The sequence below is a fragment of the Sander lucioperca genome, chromosome 15 (assembly GCF_008315115.2).
Source record: "Sander lucioperca isolate FBNREF2018 chromosome 15, SLUC_FBN_1.2, whole genome shotgun sequence".
NCBI classification, from domain to species: Eukaryota; Metazoa; Chordata; class Actinopteri; order Perciformes; family Percidae; genus Sander; species Sander lucioperca.
In genome coordinates this window covers 3934048-3951729 of record NC_050187.1, presented here as the reverse complement: position 1 = coordinate 3951729, position 17682 = coordinate 3934048, and the positions used below count along the sequence as shown (strand labels likewise).

The window sequence follows — 17682 nt, the reverse complement described above, 5'->3', positions numbered from 1 at the left end:
CCGTCCGAGGGGGCGTCGGCCTTCATTTTGGCCGATTTGACATGTATAATCGGCGGGGCGGGCACTGCCGACAGTCAGACTCAAATGACCCATCTGATTGGTGGAGAGCTAACCAGGAAACGGGGAGCGGGATGAGCGTGACTAGAGTCTCTCAAAATCTGACGAAAATCTTTTAAACTGACCTTTGTCGATCTGAAATGAAGACAGATTCAGCAACTGCACGGCCTATTTCTCTCTTAAAATGTTTTCAGAAACACGTTTCGGTGAACTATTTTAGTCCAATATGAGATCGTATTCTGAACGAGTCGCCATGACAGTCTGGCTGTGAATTTCCGGAGAAACCAGACCCACGTGACGCGTTCGTCCAATCAGCTGCCGGTTTTCATTTTTGGGCGACAATACAGATTAGCGCCGCCTGCTGTTATGGAGACGTATTACGTCTCGTCTCTTCGGTGTGCTCCGAGGCACTTTTTTGACCAATTTGGGGAGACGGATCAGTCCAACTGCCTTTTCTGCCGACGGTCAGCCGTCTGGTTGGTGTGTCTGGGGCTTTAAAGCACCGCCTACTGACCAATCAATACTCCGGTGGAGCTTGGTGCGCGAAGAGAGAAAGGTGCACTCAGAAAAGTTAAAACATTTAGAGACCGACAACCCCGTTAACATTCCCCGATGGGTATTTTTATGAAAGATATAGATTTTGAGCGGAGGGAATTACGTATAGGCTATATGTCGGCTTTTTGAGCCGTGTGTTGCCAAAGCCACACATCGGTTTGAATTATGTTTTTATATTTTTATTTGCTCTCACGATCACTTACCACTGCTGGGGTTGCAACTGATAATAAAATAGGCTAAAGCAACGACAGTTTATGGAAAGGACAAGTGTAATTATGGTCAGATCTTGGTCCTGACTGATGGGGAAGTGATATTGATAAGAGTTGTGATTTACGCATTTTCAGCGTCGGCTATTTTTTTCTCAGCTTTCCTTCCTGCGTTTTGCCTGTAAAACCGTGTCTGTGTTCTTCATATTTATGAGGAATTATAGTTTGCTCTTCTTATGTAAAATATGCGGCTCTGGTAGACGTTTGCGATTGGTCGTGCTGTGCCAACACTGCCTCTCATATGTGAACGCGCTGGATTGGGAAACCCTGGGTTGATTTAACTAGTTGTTGACCACCGTCGTGACACAGCTTATGTGGGACCGCGGTTGTTAGGTTAGGTGAAGCCAGGTAATAAATCCAGGGCATGTTGATCTTGATTCGTAGTACAGGCCTCCGGTCTGCGACACAAGACTCGGCCAGAGCTAAACTGCATGAAAACAAACTAAAATGTCACTAAACTTCATCAACATTTTAGTCCAAAAAAATATATATATATATATATTAAAAAATAAAAAAACTGCAGCCAAAATGAAGACTGATGCAAAGCCAATGTTTGTGGGTAAACGGAGTCTCACCTCTCCCTTTCTCTTCTGGGCGGGACAGGGAGGATATGCAGGGAAACGGACATACAGGGAATGGTCACAAAAACACAAAAAAACACTCAGTGTGGTATCATCATCAACACTCTGAAGTAGGGCTGGGTATCGCCACTGATTTCCCCTTTTCATTACATTTATGATTCGAGATCTGATTAAAAGCGTCATTTCGGTTTTTTTCAACCTGGACACTATGTTCCTATGTTTTTGTGTGTAAGTGACTGATAGGAACAACAATCTCTGAAACTGGTCCGGTATTAAGCGTGAACGCTGTAACCAGCAGCCACAGACCGGGCTGCAATGTACCCCCAACCTGTTCTCACTCCGAACTCATAAAATACGGACGTTTGGGCAGTGGCTGTCAGATACGACGCAAAAACCCAACTGTCTTGTTCTTCTTTACCTAAACCCAACCGTCCCGTTCTTCTTTACCTAAACCCAACCGTCCCGTTCTTCTTTACCTAAACCCAACCGTCCCATTCTTCTTTACCTAAACCCAACCGTCCCGTTCTTCTTTACCTAAACCCAACCGTCCCGTTCTTCTTTACCTAAACCCAACCGTCCCGTTCTTCTTTAACTAAACCCAACTGTCCCGTTCTTCTTTTCCTAAACCCAACCGTCCCATCCTTCTTTACCTAAACCCAACTATCCCGTCCTTCTTTACCTAAACTCAACTGTCCCGTCCTTCTTTACCTAAACCCAACTATCCCGTTCTTCTTTACCTAAACCCAACTGTCCCGTTCTTCTTTACCTAAACCCAACCGTCCCGTTCTTCTTTTCCTAAACCCAACCGTCCCATCCTTCTTTACCTAAACTCAACTGTCCCGTCCTTCTTTACCTAAACCCAACTCTCCCGTCCATCTTTACCTAAACCCAACTGTCCCGTTCTTCTTTACCTAAACCCAACCGTTCCGTTCTTCTTTTCCTAAACCCAACTGTCCCGTTCTTCTTTACCTAAACCCAACCGTCCCGTTCTTCTTTTCCTAAACCCAACTGTCCCGTTCTTCTTTACCTAAACCCAACTGTCCCGTCCTTCTTTAACTAAACCCAACTATCCCGTTCTTCTTTACCTAAACCCAACCGTCCCGTTCTTGTCCCGTGTGTCATGTAAACGTAAGTCCACCCATGACCTTTTCCTTAACCTAACTTTGTCAAAAGTGACGCCAATAGTCCCGACCAAGCGCGTTTAGATCTGACGCTAAAGGAGACTTTTAGCGTCAATAACAACGCCAAAGGCACCTGGACCAAGCGTCCATATTTTACGCGATGGGATTGAGAATGTGTAGGTAAACCTACGGGGCAAATGTGCATCGCGAATTTCTGTCCACTAAAAGTTCTGTTGTTGCCGCTGACAGACTCAGATTATTATTCTAAGTGTCTGACAACATTATGAAAGGATCCCTACAGAGATAGACCTTTTAGTTAAAGAGTAAGATCCTTTAAGTTTAACATGAAACAGCCCTGAAATCACCACAGTGATTCGGCCTATCATTTGTCTTATTCCAGGGATTTTTCCCGCATAGGGAAACTTTTGGTGCCATACCAAAGGAAAATCAGTGCAAAAATAATAAGAATTGAGGGAAAAAAATATCAATTAAAATCCTCTTCAATTGTGTTTAAGAACATTTTAAAAACAGCCGTTGAACAAGCAGAATATAAACTTTAATAATGAGCGCTGATCTCACTTTTCCCGTCCAGAGTATGGCTGTGTCCGACTCTCCCAGGGATTTTAACGCTGATATTTACATATTAATATTGTTATTTTAAGCAGTTTCGTTGATTTGGGGTTTCACTTACTCAAGCATAATAGCCAGCTTTGTTCATTTAATTGTCAGAAAGAACAGGCAAATGCATATAAATTTCTATGGACACAGACTCTGTCTTTACTGCAAGCGGACCGAGCATACGCACTGGCGCATTTTTTAATTTTTTTAATCCAGACCAAAAAGATGTGAGTCACACATGTGTGATTTAAGGCTGCAGCCAACAACTAATGATGAATCTGCCTTTTATTTTCTACGATCCATTGATTCCTTAATTAGAAAATGATGAAAAATGTCCATCACAAGTTCCCAAGATGCTTTCAAATGTCCAAAACCCAAAGAGATTCTAGTTTACAACGATATATTTCATATTTTATGAATAGGAAAACGCAGCAAAGCCTTTTTTAGAAGCTGAAACCAGAGCATGTTTGGCATTTTAATCCTTTCAAAGTTGTCACATTTATTGCCTTTACTGTACGCTAACCAATCATGCTTACTGACGTGCGTAGCCCCCCCCACTCAAAGGCCTATTCTGAGTAGGGTTGAGTACCGAAACGCGGTGCTAATAGAGCACCGGTTCCAACGTAAACGGTACTAACGAGACCGAATAAGAACGAAAATTTCGGCGCCTCATTTCGGTGCCTGACTTTTTTTTTTCAGAAGCATGGCTGCACGGGACGCTACGTTACCGTTAGCTACTAGCTGGATTAAACCCAAGGGTTAAAATGCTGACAGCTAACGTTAAGAGGTGTAAAGCGTGACTGTAATTCCCTGTAGAGGATCCAACAGCGGGACGTAACAGTCTGACTGCAGCTGCTGTTGTCGGAAAAACAACACAGATCTCTTGAAACTCGCCAGCCTCGTGGTGCATTCAAAGTTATTGTAAAATACCCTTTTCCCATCTGGTTTTTGTTTTTGTCATTTACCAGCAATTTACTGGTGAAATAAGTCATTGTTATAAGTTATTATTATTACATTATTAATCAAATCATTTAATTTTGACCATATGGCCTTAGCAAAAAACGAGCCGTTCTTTAATGTCGCCAACTGTCGTTTTGTGCTCCTTTTTTATATTTTATATTATATACATTATAAATATATTATATATATTTCGGTTCAGGCACTGGCACCGTTTTAACCCTTGTGTTGTCTTCCCGTAGACCTTGAACTTGTTGTCCTTCTGGGTCAAAATTGAAAATGAACTTTTGTTGGCGCTTTTGACACTTTTAAAAACGCTTTTTTAAAATTCACGGTCAATGAACCTAATTTAGATGACTTTATACCTTCATTTTTTGTTTAAAAAAGATCAGAGGATGTTGAGTGAATCACAGTTTATGTCAAAGTTTAGTGAAACCATTTCTTTTTTTTTTTAACTGGTATAAAATGTAATAAAACACCCAACATTCAATGGAATTAATCATTCATTTTACCTGCGAAGAATGTTTTATGGCTTCCATACAACGTACGTACATCCATGCATCCATGTTACTTTTGGGCAATTTGGATGAAAGAAACCCATATTTCTGATATAAAAAAACTTTGAAAACGGGTCAAATTTGACCCGAGGACAACACAAGAGTTAAAAGTATTTAGCACTGGTATTGGAAAAAAACCAAATGATACCCAACCCTAATTCTGAGTTAGGAAAAAGCCTGTATTTGAGATTCTTCTCTCTGGGAATCTGACCACCTATAATGGTTTTAGTTTAATTTGTCAGGGCGGAGGAACGGTGCGGAGTTAGTGCAGCAGCAGAGCAGCATGCAGTCGTTCACAGTGACTTCATTAAATCAACATCAGTCCAGTTCACTTTCAGTTCAACCAGTAAGAGAAAGAGGTTGTTCTATGTTTACATGGAAGACAAATACTGACAATGATAGATGGATAAATTAGGGATGTTTTTACTGAGACTCAGATTTACTGACTGAATGCTGAAGTAAACTGAGCCGAGTCGTGACGTGGTTTCTGTTTCACGGTCGCCTGAGACTTAAAGCTCACCTCTCCTTCTCTCTTCTGAATGTCGTCAGCTTTATCTCCGGCGTAGGCCGACTGCAGACGGATCGCGTCTTCCTGAAGCTGCCGCACCTGAGAGCAAAGAGAAAGAAGAGGAGGAGGAGGAAGACGTTCAGGTTGGTTACAAACACATTCAGGGCCCTATTTTAACGATCTAAGCGCACGGCGTGAAGTGCATGGCGCAGGTGTGTTTAGGGCTTGTCCAAATTCACTTTTGCTAGTTTGACGGCAGAAAAAAGGGTCCGTGTGCCGGGTGCATGGTTCTAAAGGGTTGTACTTAGTGTCTTCATTAATCAGAGGTGTGTTTTGGGCGTAAAATGCAATAAGCCAATAAGAGTGTCATCTCCCATTCCCTTTAAAAGCCAGGCGCGTTTGGACCTTGGAGCATTGCTGTTATGGAGGATTTACACCGTAATATTTTTATTAGTAATCTTCTGCATGTGTGTGTGCTGCTGTGCGTCCCTGTGTGTGTAACAAGCATAGTGTGTGTGCTGTGCATTTGCAATTTAAATGACGTGGGCGCTGGACGGGAAATTGACAACTGCGTCGGTCTTAAACTAGCAAAGACACTTGCGTCAGGCTTCGCGCTGCGCCGGGTGCGAGATAGGACCCTTAAACATCGGTGTCAGAAGCGAAGGCGAATCACGTGAAAAGCTCCAGCGTCACAAAGCTGAAAGCCCCACGCTGAGAACTTCCCGAACAGTCTGACATTCAGGTACAATTTTCACATCATCCAACATTCAAAAGCTGTTATGTTTTATTCGAGAAATTCCTAAAAACGAGGGGAATGAGTTTTAATTTTAACTTCTTGTACTTCCCCTGTACCTGTGTTCCCAGTAGAGGATGGATACCCGGCCTTGCCCGTCGGGACTCGACGGTACCCGACGGGTTTGGACAGATATTTAGAACAGATTTTCGGGTCTGGCTCGGTCACATCAGCGCGATAAGGCATTGAACATTTTAGTACCAGTGTTCCCAGCGCCCAGTGTTAGTACCTGCGTTCCCAGCGCCTGGATGTCGTGTTGGAAGGTCGTGTGCATCCTCTGCAGCGTCTCCACCGTGTTCTGGTCGCGGCCGAGCTCCTCCGGCAGCTTCTTGTGTTTGTCCAGGATGCGGTTGAGGATCTCCTTGGCGTCGTGGTAGAACTTGTGCAGCTCGTAGGAGGCGGCGAGGATCTGCGTGCGCGTGTCGATGAGCTCCAGCAGGTCGGCCCACGCCTCGTTCAGGCCGTCCTTCCACTCGGCGACGGTGGCGGCGTCGGCGTGGCCGCCGTTGATCAACTCGTCCGCCTGCCGGTTCACCGTGTCCACGCGCTCCTGGCCGATGGTCCCCGTGTCGCGGGCGAACTCTCGGAAACGCTCCTGCAGCATCTGCAGAAACACGGTAGTAGAGATTAACCCTCGGGCTGTCTTCCCGTCAAACTGCAACTTTTTCTTTTTCTGAGTCAACATTTTAAAAGACATTTTGGACGTCTTTTTCGACACTTTTGTGGCTTTCCCACCAATGTTTTTGTCACTTTTTTCAATGTTTGTCGACTTTTTGAGCCTTTTGAAATATTGAAAGCTTTTTTTTTTTGTACATTTGTCACGTTTTTTGTTAATATTTTTGTCACTTTTTTTCTGAAATTTTTGTCACTGTTTTAACATTTTTGTCACTTTTTTAAACGTTTGTTGACTTTTTGAGCCTTTTGAAATATTGAAAGCTTTTTTTGTACATCTGTAATTTTTGTCACTTTTCTTAACATTTTTGTCACTTTTTTAAATATTTTTGTCACTTTTTTAAATATTTTTGTCACTTTTTTTTTTAAACATTTTTGACTTTTTTTTTTTTTTTTTTTCAACTTTCTTTTATCAATTGTTTTTTCTTCAAATTCTATAAAATTGACTAAAACAATCAAAGTACAATCAAATTACCGGTATAAAAATCTATCAAAGTAAAAGTTACTTGAAGATGTACACTTCTACATTTATACTTATTTAATATCTTATTTATACTTAAAATCACATTATAAATCACAGGCTTTTGTGATTTGATAAGGGGCACAAAGCCACATTGTGCTTTGTTAGAGACCCTTTTATTTACTTTTTTTTTTTTACTCAGTAGTGGAGAGGTTTTAGTACAATACTTTAAAGAAAAAATACTTAATTAAAAGTAGAATTACAGATTTTAAAAACTACTTTTATAATAAGTAAACGCGATGTATTGTGCAGCCCTGTGTTGTACTCACGGTGACGTGCTCGTAGTCCTGTCCCAGCTCGTGGGACCCGGCCACCACCTCCCTCTCAGCGATCCACTGCTCCAGGTCGTCCACCTCGCGGTTCAGCTGGAAGAGACGCAGACGCTCGTCCAGCTTCCCCCGACGCTCCTCCGACAAGTCCTTCAGCCCGGCGTACAGCTTATCCACCTGGGACTGACGCATACCGATACGCTCGCTGCAGAACCAGGACAGAAACTCAGGGATTAGCTTTAGTTTAGTTCTGTTTTTCCCTCTTTCTCCCTTCAATAGAGCTCAACAGTATGGTTTCCGTATGATGATTTTACTAATTTGCTGTTAAAATAACAATGAAATGCTGCGTTATTGACTTTAGACCAGGTTTTTGTTGGTCAATCACTTCCCGCTGCCTCAAGATAGCAATACTCCCAGAATGCACCTGAACACACCTCCCTGTAAGACCAGCACGCCCAGAATGCACCTGAACACACCTCCCTGTAAGACCAGCACGCCCATGGGCGCAGGTGCATTTGTTATTTAAACGACGTGGGCTGTCTTTCTTCACACTGTCTACCATGTTGTTATTGTGTTATTAAGTGGTGTTGTGATTTATTATGCATGTCCTAAAACCTGTATTCATCTCTGTGCTCTTAAAGGTGCTGTAGGTAGGATTGTGAAGATCCAGGACTTCTGGAACATCGACAACCTCTCAGTCCCTCCCCCCTTTCTGCTAAAGCCCAAAACCATCTCCTAAGCCCCTCCCCCCACAAGGGAGAATGAATGCGTGTGCATGAGCAGTGATTGACACGCAGTTAGACACCGTTATGACACATAACCACAACACAAACATTGAACCAGACATCTACAGCACTATTTATCTAACACATACTACATACACACATGAATAAATAGAATACAATAAAAAGGAGTATGTTGCACTTCCATAAAAGGCCTAATGTCATAAATAAATGAAACTATTGCACAGTTTTAACTGATGTTCAGAACTACAGAAATCTGTTTAGAATTATCTTATTGAATAATGCAACAAGGACGAAGCATGTAAACTGCACTGTTTGTTTATTCAGAACGGATCGCAAATGGATCCGAATGAAGAAACGTAAAAAAAAACCTCGACCCTATAAGCTCCCTCAGCCGAATAGTGAGGGGAACAGATCAAGGCAGCAACATAATCAAAGACCTGGAACCATAGAGGAGACTTTCTGGTCTCCATCACCTAATTGGCCGTGCTGCAGAGGGGGGAGACGATGTAGCCCAGTTTACCTCGCACTCAAGTCAGGTCAGGACGTCCACCCAGAGCTACGGGAGAACCTGGAGAGGCAGAGCTTGCTCCTCACGAATAAGGCTAATAAAGTCATGATTAAAAAAACACAAATGCTTGAACCAGGGCCCGGCCCGATCATAGCGGCGTAAAATATCGGCCGGGTCCGGTTCGGGCTCGGGCAGAGAATCTAAACTCTACCCTCTCCCCCTCACCTGTCAGGGTGTTCGGCGGCCACCAGGCCCCGGCTGGTGCTGGACAGCTGGTGGACGGTGTCAGCGTAATCCTCCACCGCCTGCTCCAGGATCTGATGCTTCTTCAGCATGGCCACCGAACTCTGCTCGTCCTGAGAGACACACACACACACACACACACACACACACACACACACAGATTTGTTCTTGTTATTTTCTTGTCAACTTAAATCTTGAAACTAACTTAACTCATCAACTTTACCGGTTAAACCTCAACATTTACTGCAGTAAAACGGTATCTTAGCAAATAGTGTAACTTTCTGAAAAACGTTCAGAGCTAAAAGGGTGAGCCGACCACTACAATGGTTCCACCCAGACTAAAAACCTCTCTGATCAAATTATAACCCAATGGAACCGAAACCATCTCAGGCATTCAGAGTGACAATCTCTTCTCTCAGTTATCAGAGTTTTTAAATCAGACTATTGAATGTGTACTGACCGGCAGAAGCAGCAGACAGTCTGACACCAACACCAACCAAACTGATAGAAGGGCTCCGAACTGAGGAACTGGCAGGTGAAGTAAAACTAAAACCAAGAAACAGGAAGTGCTCGAGCCACAGGGCAGAGATCCTGAATCCAACGCTGTGACGACTATTACTTTTTTATCTGATGTGTGAAATTTTATTTTGTATAATCTAACGCAAAGAAAAGAAAGTCCAGAGGGCGGAGCCAGAGGAGAGGTCACGTTGTTACCCAGGGGGTAAGCGAGCCTCCACAAAGCGTACCTCCTATGGGGAGATTCTGATGCTAACAAGCCATCACCTCCCGTTAGCATCCCATTGACTGCCATTCATTTTGACGTCACTTTGACAGAGAATAACTTTACATCTGAAGAGTTTAAAGACTCTATTTGTCCGTTGTTTATTTCTAAAGAAACACGACAATGTATAAAAGGCTCCATTACCTTGTACCTCACGTTATGGCTCCGTAGCAGACGTTTTTATAAAAATAGGCTAACGATTGGGTCATAACCACGAGACTTACTGTCTCATAGTAGAGGAATTACCGTATAGTACAGGAGAAGCTCTCAGGCAATCGGGGTGGGGGGGTGGGGGTGGAGGCATCATACAGTCAAGGGAGAAGCCCATAGAGAGTCCATGAAAGCATCGGAACAAAATATTTCAGCAATGTTTTGATGGACTGGAAATACTTCGGTATGTAGCGAGTGAATTCATATGAAGGAACATTTATCCACGAACAGATTTCTCTTGGCACAGCTACCAGAAGACTTCCAACTTTCAGACAGGTTGCTCACGTCACATCTACGTCTTCAAGCTCAGTTGGAGGCTGCTCAGTAACGCTCAGCCATCACCGGGAAAGTGACTTCACTGGTCTCCGTCCAAGTCTATGGCGTCCATTTCTTTCACTGTCTCTGGTCGTTACCATCGACGGATCAAATAACGGATGTAGCAGCAGTGATGTCACCCTTGTTTTTTTTAAACCGGACGTGGTGATTTTAGGGTGGAGCTGGGGAGGATGGAGACACGGATACAGTGCTTTGCAAAAGTGTTAAACTAATAATTTAAATAATTCAGTACCGCCTCATGCGTGAGGCGAGCATGGCTCGTCGTCATAGCGACGCCGCAGGAAACTGCCGCGACCTAACACGACACACACACACACACACACAGAACATGGAAGGTGTGTGTTTTTCTGATTCTCCTCATGTGGCTGTTTGCCAGAAGACACATTTAGTTTCAGAAGAAGCTGGAGGCAGCAAAAAAAACACAGCTGGCTAAACTGTTTAAAAATGACGAGTTTGTTCAGGACACCCCCGTCTGTCGCTATAGCAATGACGACGCAGTGATTAGTGACGATTCTCTCCGACAAATCAGTAGTCTGCAGGCTTTCACGTCATCTTTTGGTATCGCCTCAGCTCGCTGGGTTGCTGGGAACCTCGACAGAGGTGAGACTAAATAAAGTACCTGTTAGCAGGTACCAGGGACTTTTTTAAATAATGGAAAACCAAAAAAGGCGAGTAGAGTCGAGGCGAGTCGAGCAGGTACCATGTGGTGGAAAAACGCCATAACACACAAGTTTGAGCCCCCCTAAAAAGGGTGTGAAATCGCCCATGTTTTCAACCCTTTGTTACGTCTGCCTCACCTTGGCCTTCTCCTCTAACATCATGTAGAGCTCCTGTTCGCTCATCCAGGCCTCGGCCTCGGCGGCGTCGAAGTAGTACTGCTGGGCCTCGTGGGCCTCGCTGAGGCGGGTGTGACGCTTCTCCGTCTCCTTCCTGATCTGTTCCCACAGCGCCGTGAGCCCGGCGAGCCGCTGGCGGATCAGCTCGGCCGTCGGGCTGTCCTCCCGCAGGACGTGCTGGCTGCGCTCGAAGATGTCGTCGTAGCGCGGCTGATGGCCCTGGATCTCCTTTTGCAGAGTCTGAGTGGGTCAAAGTAAGTAAGTGAGTACGTAAGTTAGTAAGTAAGTATGTAAGTAAGTACATAAGATAACAAGTAGGTAAACAAGTAAGTAAACAAGTAAGTAGGTAAGTACGTAAGTAAGAAAACAAGTAAGTAAAGAAGTAAGTAGGTAAGTACGTAAGTAAGTATGTAAATACATTAGTAAGTACATAAGTAAGTAAATAAGTAAGTAGGTATGTAAATAAGTTAGTAAGTACATAAGTAAGTAAACAAGTAAATAAGTACGTAAGTAAATAAGTAAGTTTGTAAATATGTTAGTAAGTACATAAGTAAGTAAGTACATAAGTACATAAGTAAGTAAATAAGTAAGTACATAAGTACATAAGTAAGTACATAAGTAAGTAAATAAGTAAGTAAACAGGTAAGCGTGTATATAAGTAAAACGCTTTTCACAGATAAAGAATCCCAAAGTGCTTTACATAAAACATACAATGAGGTACATACAGTATGACAAATAAGTACAGTTAGAACCACAAAATAAAGTACGGAGAGGTCATCTAAAGACCTATTTAAAAAAAGTAGGTCTTGAAAAAGTTATTATATTTCAGGAAAAGGAAAAAATATATATATATATAAATAAATAATAATAAAAAAAAATTATATATATATATATATATATATATATATATATATAAATAAATAAATAAATAAAGGTATATTTTTTTATTTTTCACTCATTTGTCCGTAGCTTATTCTATTAACAAAATCAGGATTATGGTTAAAGGTTGAACACATAAAGTAGGTAAGTGTGTGTCTTTGTGTGTGTGTGTCTGTGTGTGTCTCTGTGTGTGTGTGTGTGTGTGTGTCTGTGTGTTTCCGTGTGTGAGTGAGTGAGTGTGTGTCTGTTTGTGTCTGTGTGTGTGTGTGTGTCTCTGTATGTGTGTGTGTTTTCGTGAGTGAGTGAGTGAGTGAGTGAGTGAGTGTGTGTGTGTGTGTGTGTGTGTGTTTTCGTGAGTGAGTGAGTGAGTGAGTGAGTGTGTGTGTGTGTGTGTGTGTGTGTGTGTGTGTGTGTGTGTGTTTTCGTGTGTGAGTGAGTGAGTGTGTGTGTGTGTGTGTGTGTGTGTGTGTGTGTGTGTGTGTGTCTCTGTGTGTGTACCTGGTTCTTCTTGATGAGCAGCTGGACAGTCTGCAGGTTGTGTCCGTGGTCGGTCGATGTGGCCAGAGCCATCCTCTCCTCCACCCAGAGCTGCACCCAAACAAGCTCACATTATTACTGCTATTAATACCACGGATGTGCAATTCATCGGATTTTGATCACAATTTCGGCACCTAACAATCACAAAAACAATGTAATCGCGTATTGGCTTCCTGCACCAGAGGGGTTAAATGCAGAGATGGCCATAGCCGATACCAGTGTGTCATATATTTTATTATGTGATATGATGATATGATGTATAACAGCTGTATACTACGATCTCTGTATGATGATATGATGTATAACAGCTGTATACTACGATCTCTGTATGATGATATGATGTATAACAGCTGTATACTACTATCTCTGTATGATGATATGATGTATAACAGCTGTATACTACTATCTCTGTATGATGATATGATGTATAACAGCTGTATACTACTATCTCTGTATGATGATATGATGTATAACAGCTGTATACTACTATCTCTGTATGATGATATGATGTATAACAGCTGTATACTACTATCTCTGTATGATGATATGATGTATAACAGCTGTATACTACTATCTTTGTATGGATGTGATATTATTTCTATCTTTGTTGTCCGTCTGGCTCAGGTTAAACTCTTTGTGAAACATGAATGCCCCAGAACTTTCTTTTATTCTGCAGTTTGACAGTCAGTTATAACGGGAAAAAAACATAAATAAACTACTTTAACGTAGATTTTCTTAAGAACTTTATTATGTGGTATCAGACATTAACTCCAGTACTTCCTGATACAGATACCAGCGTTTTAGGCAGTATCGGAGTATCGGAACATCTCTAGTTAAGCGTCTTCTGGTCTACTTACGATCTCGTCCTCCACGTCCCGGTTGAACTGGTGGATCTCGCGGGACGCCATGAGAATGTCCCGTCTCTTCTTCAGCGGCGCCTGCAGCGACTGGAACTTCTTCTCCACGCTGATCCTCTGGCCGTCCGTCTCATCGGAGCCTTTCCCCTCCTGACTGAGCGCCTGCGACTGGCCCTGCAGCTCCTCCACCTCCTTCTGACGCACCTCCACCTGGCTCTCCAGGATCTGCAGGAGGACAGGTTACAGGTGAGACAGGGAGAAGCAATATGTTCGTAAAAAGACACAGAGATAAGGACTTCAAAACATGTAATTAAAATAACATAAGATACACAAAAGTATGATAGTAAAAAAAAACAACAAATGAAATCAATGAAATACTAAATAAAACATTAAATAAAAACTAAAAATGAATTAAAAAAAATTATTAGCGAAGAGTCACATGTTTGGTCCCCCACATAAAAAAACGAATAAGGAGACACAACAGCTTTTACAAAAGATGCTTCAGAGGCCTCGTCTCGTCTTCTTCTCGATATTATTGCGTTGCGTCCAAAAATATTTTACGGATATGAAAAATGAAAAAAAGGTCTAAGATAAAAATCACAAGAATCAAAGAGATGATCTTCCTTCAGCAGCCAGATGGTGAAATAACAGACTGAAGAGGCTTCACAGAGGGAAACACACACACACACACACACACACACACACACACACACACACACACACACACACAAAACAGGCGGAGTCTGGATTTAAATGAGAGCAGAGAGGAAGAGGAGGAGGAATCCTTTCTCTCACTGTACAGATCAAACACTCTGCTAATGATTTATCTCTAACACTTCATCTCACACACACACACACACACACACACACACACACACACACACACACACACACACAGAACATTTCTCAGTCTCAGCTCAGTGTGAGTTCATAACACATCAAACGAAAGATTACATAACTGCTGTGTGTGTGTGTGTGTGTGTGTGTGTGTGTGTGTGTGTGTGTGTGTGTGTGTGTGTGTGTGTGTGTGTGTGTACGCAGCAGTGGTTGGACTCCCTCTCCATTAATGACTGTACAAATAGAAAAATTATTGAAGAGGTTCCCCTTAAGAGCTTAGGATCACAAGAATGAACACTGATTAATTTAAACTTTTATTGGTCAAACAGCAGACAAATCCATTCAAAATGTGACCGATAATTGTGCCTCAATATAAAAAAAAATATCAATTTAGGAACACAGTTATGTGCCTAGGTTGAATAAAATAATGATCTCAGGGTTTTAACACCTTAGAGTAATTATGGGAAGCTTGTTGTTTTGGAGCTTAAAGGGGAACTTTGGGTTTTTTCAACCTAGACCCTATATTTAAACGCTTCTGTGTCTATGGCAGACACAGCAACCCTATAATCGGCCGTGGGACAGTCTGGCGAGGTCGGTGACTCGAGTCTGTTCGGTGTGTTCTGTGCTGTTGTCCATCCGAGGGGCCGTCGGCCTTCATTTGGGCCGATTTGACTTGTTGAATCGTCCAGCGGGCAGTCGGACTCAGTGACCAATCTGATTGGTGGAGTGCTAACCCGGAAATGATGAGAGAGATGAGCGTGATGAACACCTCTCAAAATCTGACGAAAATCTTTTAAACTGACCTTTGTTGATCTGAAATGAAGACAGATTCAGCAACTGCACGGCCTATTTCTCTCTTAAAATGTTTTCAGAAACACGTTTCGGTGAACTATTTTATTTTAACTATATTCCGAAAGAGCCGCCATTATGGTCTGACTTTGAAATCCGGAAGCAGCAGCCAGACCCACGTGATGCGTTCGTCCAATCAGCTGCCGGTTGTCTTTTTTTGGGCGACAATACAGATTAGCGTCACCTGCTGTTATGGAGACGCATTACGTCTCGCGCACGTGCAGAACGTACGCTGAAGTCGCCGTAGCTTCGGTGTGTTCTGAGGCACTTTTTTGACCAACTCGGGGAGACTGATCAGTCTGACTGCCTTTTCTGCCGAAGGTCGGCCGTCTGGTTGGTGTGTAAAAGGGCTTTAGTGACTGATGGGAACAACAATCTTTTAAATTGGTCCAGAACATGAAACAGCCCTGAAGTTTGGTGGGTTTGGCGCTTTCCCAGTAGCGGAGTGGCAATCGGGAGAGTCAGGACTTTTCCCGGTGGGCCAGTAGTGTTTCGAGGGCCATTGCCCGCTGGTCAAACTGTGCAGCCTCTGCTCAACCCGTACGGTAGGCCACAGCAGCCTCTTATTTCAATACAAACACAGGCTAATCAGAAAGCACTGACGAAGTGCAGGTCCCAACCATGTCTAGGGTTTTCATAAATATAGGGGGATCAGTGAGCGGCCCCTCCCCAAATGGCATAGCCCTGTAGCCTACTGTCTTGAGCAACCAAAGCTAGAAGTACACATTGGGTTATGAAAACATTACATCTAATCAGTTCAAAACTAGGACCCTCCACTTGCCTTGCCTGGAACCTGTAAGGTAGGGCAGTGGCTTTCCTATTCTCAATTTGGCCAGCTATGGCATAAGTTAGTTTGGCAGTCAGTTCCAATGCGCTACTTGCATTGGGCTAGTGTAGATCGTGTTGCTGTGCTGTGTGTTCATTCTTTCACCAGACCACCCCGAGGGCCGGTGGTCTACGAAATTTCCCGGTAGATTTTTTGGTCCCACTCCATCCCTGCGTTTTCCGTCCACTGAAAGTTGTAATCCTCCATCTTTTAAGGTGCTGACACACCAACCCAATAATCGGCCGTCGGACAGCCTGGCGAGGTCGGTGACTCGAGTCTGTTCGGTGTGTTCTGTGCCGTCGTCCGTCAGAGGAGCCGTCCGCCTTCATTTTGGCCGACCTGACTTGCTGGGTCGGAGGGCGGGCAGTCGGATTCAATGACTAATCTGATTGGTGGAGCACTAACCCGGAAATGGCAACGGGATGAGCGTGACTAGAGTCTCTCAAAATCTGATGAAAATCTTTTAAACTGACCTTTGTTGATCTGAAATGAAGACAGATTCAGCAACTGCACGGCCTATTTCTCGCTTAAAATGTTTTCACAAACACGTTTCGGTGAGCTATTTTTATAAAATATGAAATCACATTACGAACAAGCCACCATTACTATCGGCTGCAGAAGCCACACCCACATTTCCGGTTTTCATTTTTTGGGCGACAATACAGATTAGCGCCACCTGCTGTTATGGAGACGTATTACGTCTCGTGCACGCGCAGAACGTACGCTGAAGTCGCCGTCGCTTCGGTGTGTTCTGAGGCACTTCTTTGACATCGGGGAGACGACTGATCAGTCTGACTGCCTTTTCTGCCAACGTCGGCCATCGGGTTGGTGTGTCAGGGCCTTTACAGTGCAGTCATGTTAGGACAGAAGGAATGATTACTGCCACCAAATACTCTCTGTACAATTGAAATATGTGGATTCGTCTTTTTGAACTGTGCCTGTACTTCGGAAACAAAGAAGGACTTAAGGACTCAGCTTGAGCCAACTCCTTCACATTCAGTGTCTAGTGTTTTGTTGGTGACACATACTTTAATAGTATAGTTCCCCTTTAGGTTTCAGTATTCGGCAGCTGCACTCTGAAACTTAGTGGAAGAGAAACTCTGCTGTCAAACTGAGAGGCTTTACAGGAAGTGTAACCCTCCTGTTGTCCTCGGGTCAAATTTGACCCATTTTCAAAAAGTTTCTATATCAGAAATTTGGGTTTCTTTCAACCAAATTGTCCAAAAACATAACGTGGATGGTTCCATACAACCATTACTCTTTACAAGTAAAATAAATGATCAGTTCACTACTTTCATTGAATTTGGGTGTTATTCAATTTTATAGCGTTTGAAAAATAAAAAAAAATGATCAAAGAACGTTGGAAAAAGTGACAAAAAAAGTTGGAATAAAACATAAAAAGTGCAGAAAAATCGACAATAACATCGGAAATTTGTGACAAAAATTCTTTGAAAAAAAGTGACCAAAAACGTCACAAAATTTATTTTTTTATTTGAAATTTTGACCCAGAAGACAACACAAGGGTTAAAGTTTGATCCATGGACAGGAAATGCTTCTGTGCATTACAAACTAGACCAGGGTTCTTCAACGTTTTTTAAAGCCAGAGAACTGAGAGAAATAGAGCAGGGACCACCTACTACATATATTGTATAAAATGAAGTTTTATATTAAACCGGGCCTACAATAACGTGTAGGGCAGCCTAAAGCCTTTATACATAGAATACTAAGCCAATAAAATAATAATTGTTGGCATGATTTTATAA

The 17682-nt window shown here is 42.9% G+C and overlaps 1 protein-coding gene across 6 annotated transcripts in view; it reads right to left on the bottom strand.

Annotated features, from left to right (window-relative positions):
* Window positions 1-17682, bottom strand: part of LOC116056251 (spectrin beta chain, non-erythrocytic 1) — a 197380-nt gene that overhangs the window by 23218 nt on the left and 156480 nt on the right. For 5 of the 6 annotated variants that reach the window (XM_031308414.2, XM_035991915.1, XM_035991914.1 and 2 more), the window contains 7 exons: window positions 13408-13632; window positions 12512-12601; window positions 11096-11374; window positions 8954-9084; window positions 7475-7679; window positions 6243-6617; window positions 5233-5319 (listed from right to left, as the gene is read on the bottom strand). In XM_031308414.2, the coding sequence (XP_031164274.1) occupies window positions 5233-5319; window positions 6243-6617; window positions 7475-7679; window positions 8954-9084; window positions 11096-11374; window positions 12512-12601; window positions 13408-13632 (1392 nt within the window). Of the gene's footprint in view, window positions 1-1279; window positions 1469-5232; window positions 5320-6242; window positions 6618-7474; window positions 7680-8953; window positions 9085-11095; window positions 11375-12511; window positions 12602-13407; window positions 13633-17682 lie in introns of those variants that run through there. The other variant, XM_035991916.1, reaches the window with a different exon arrangement.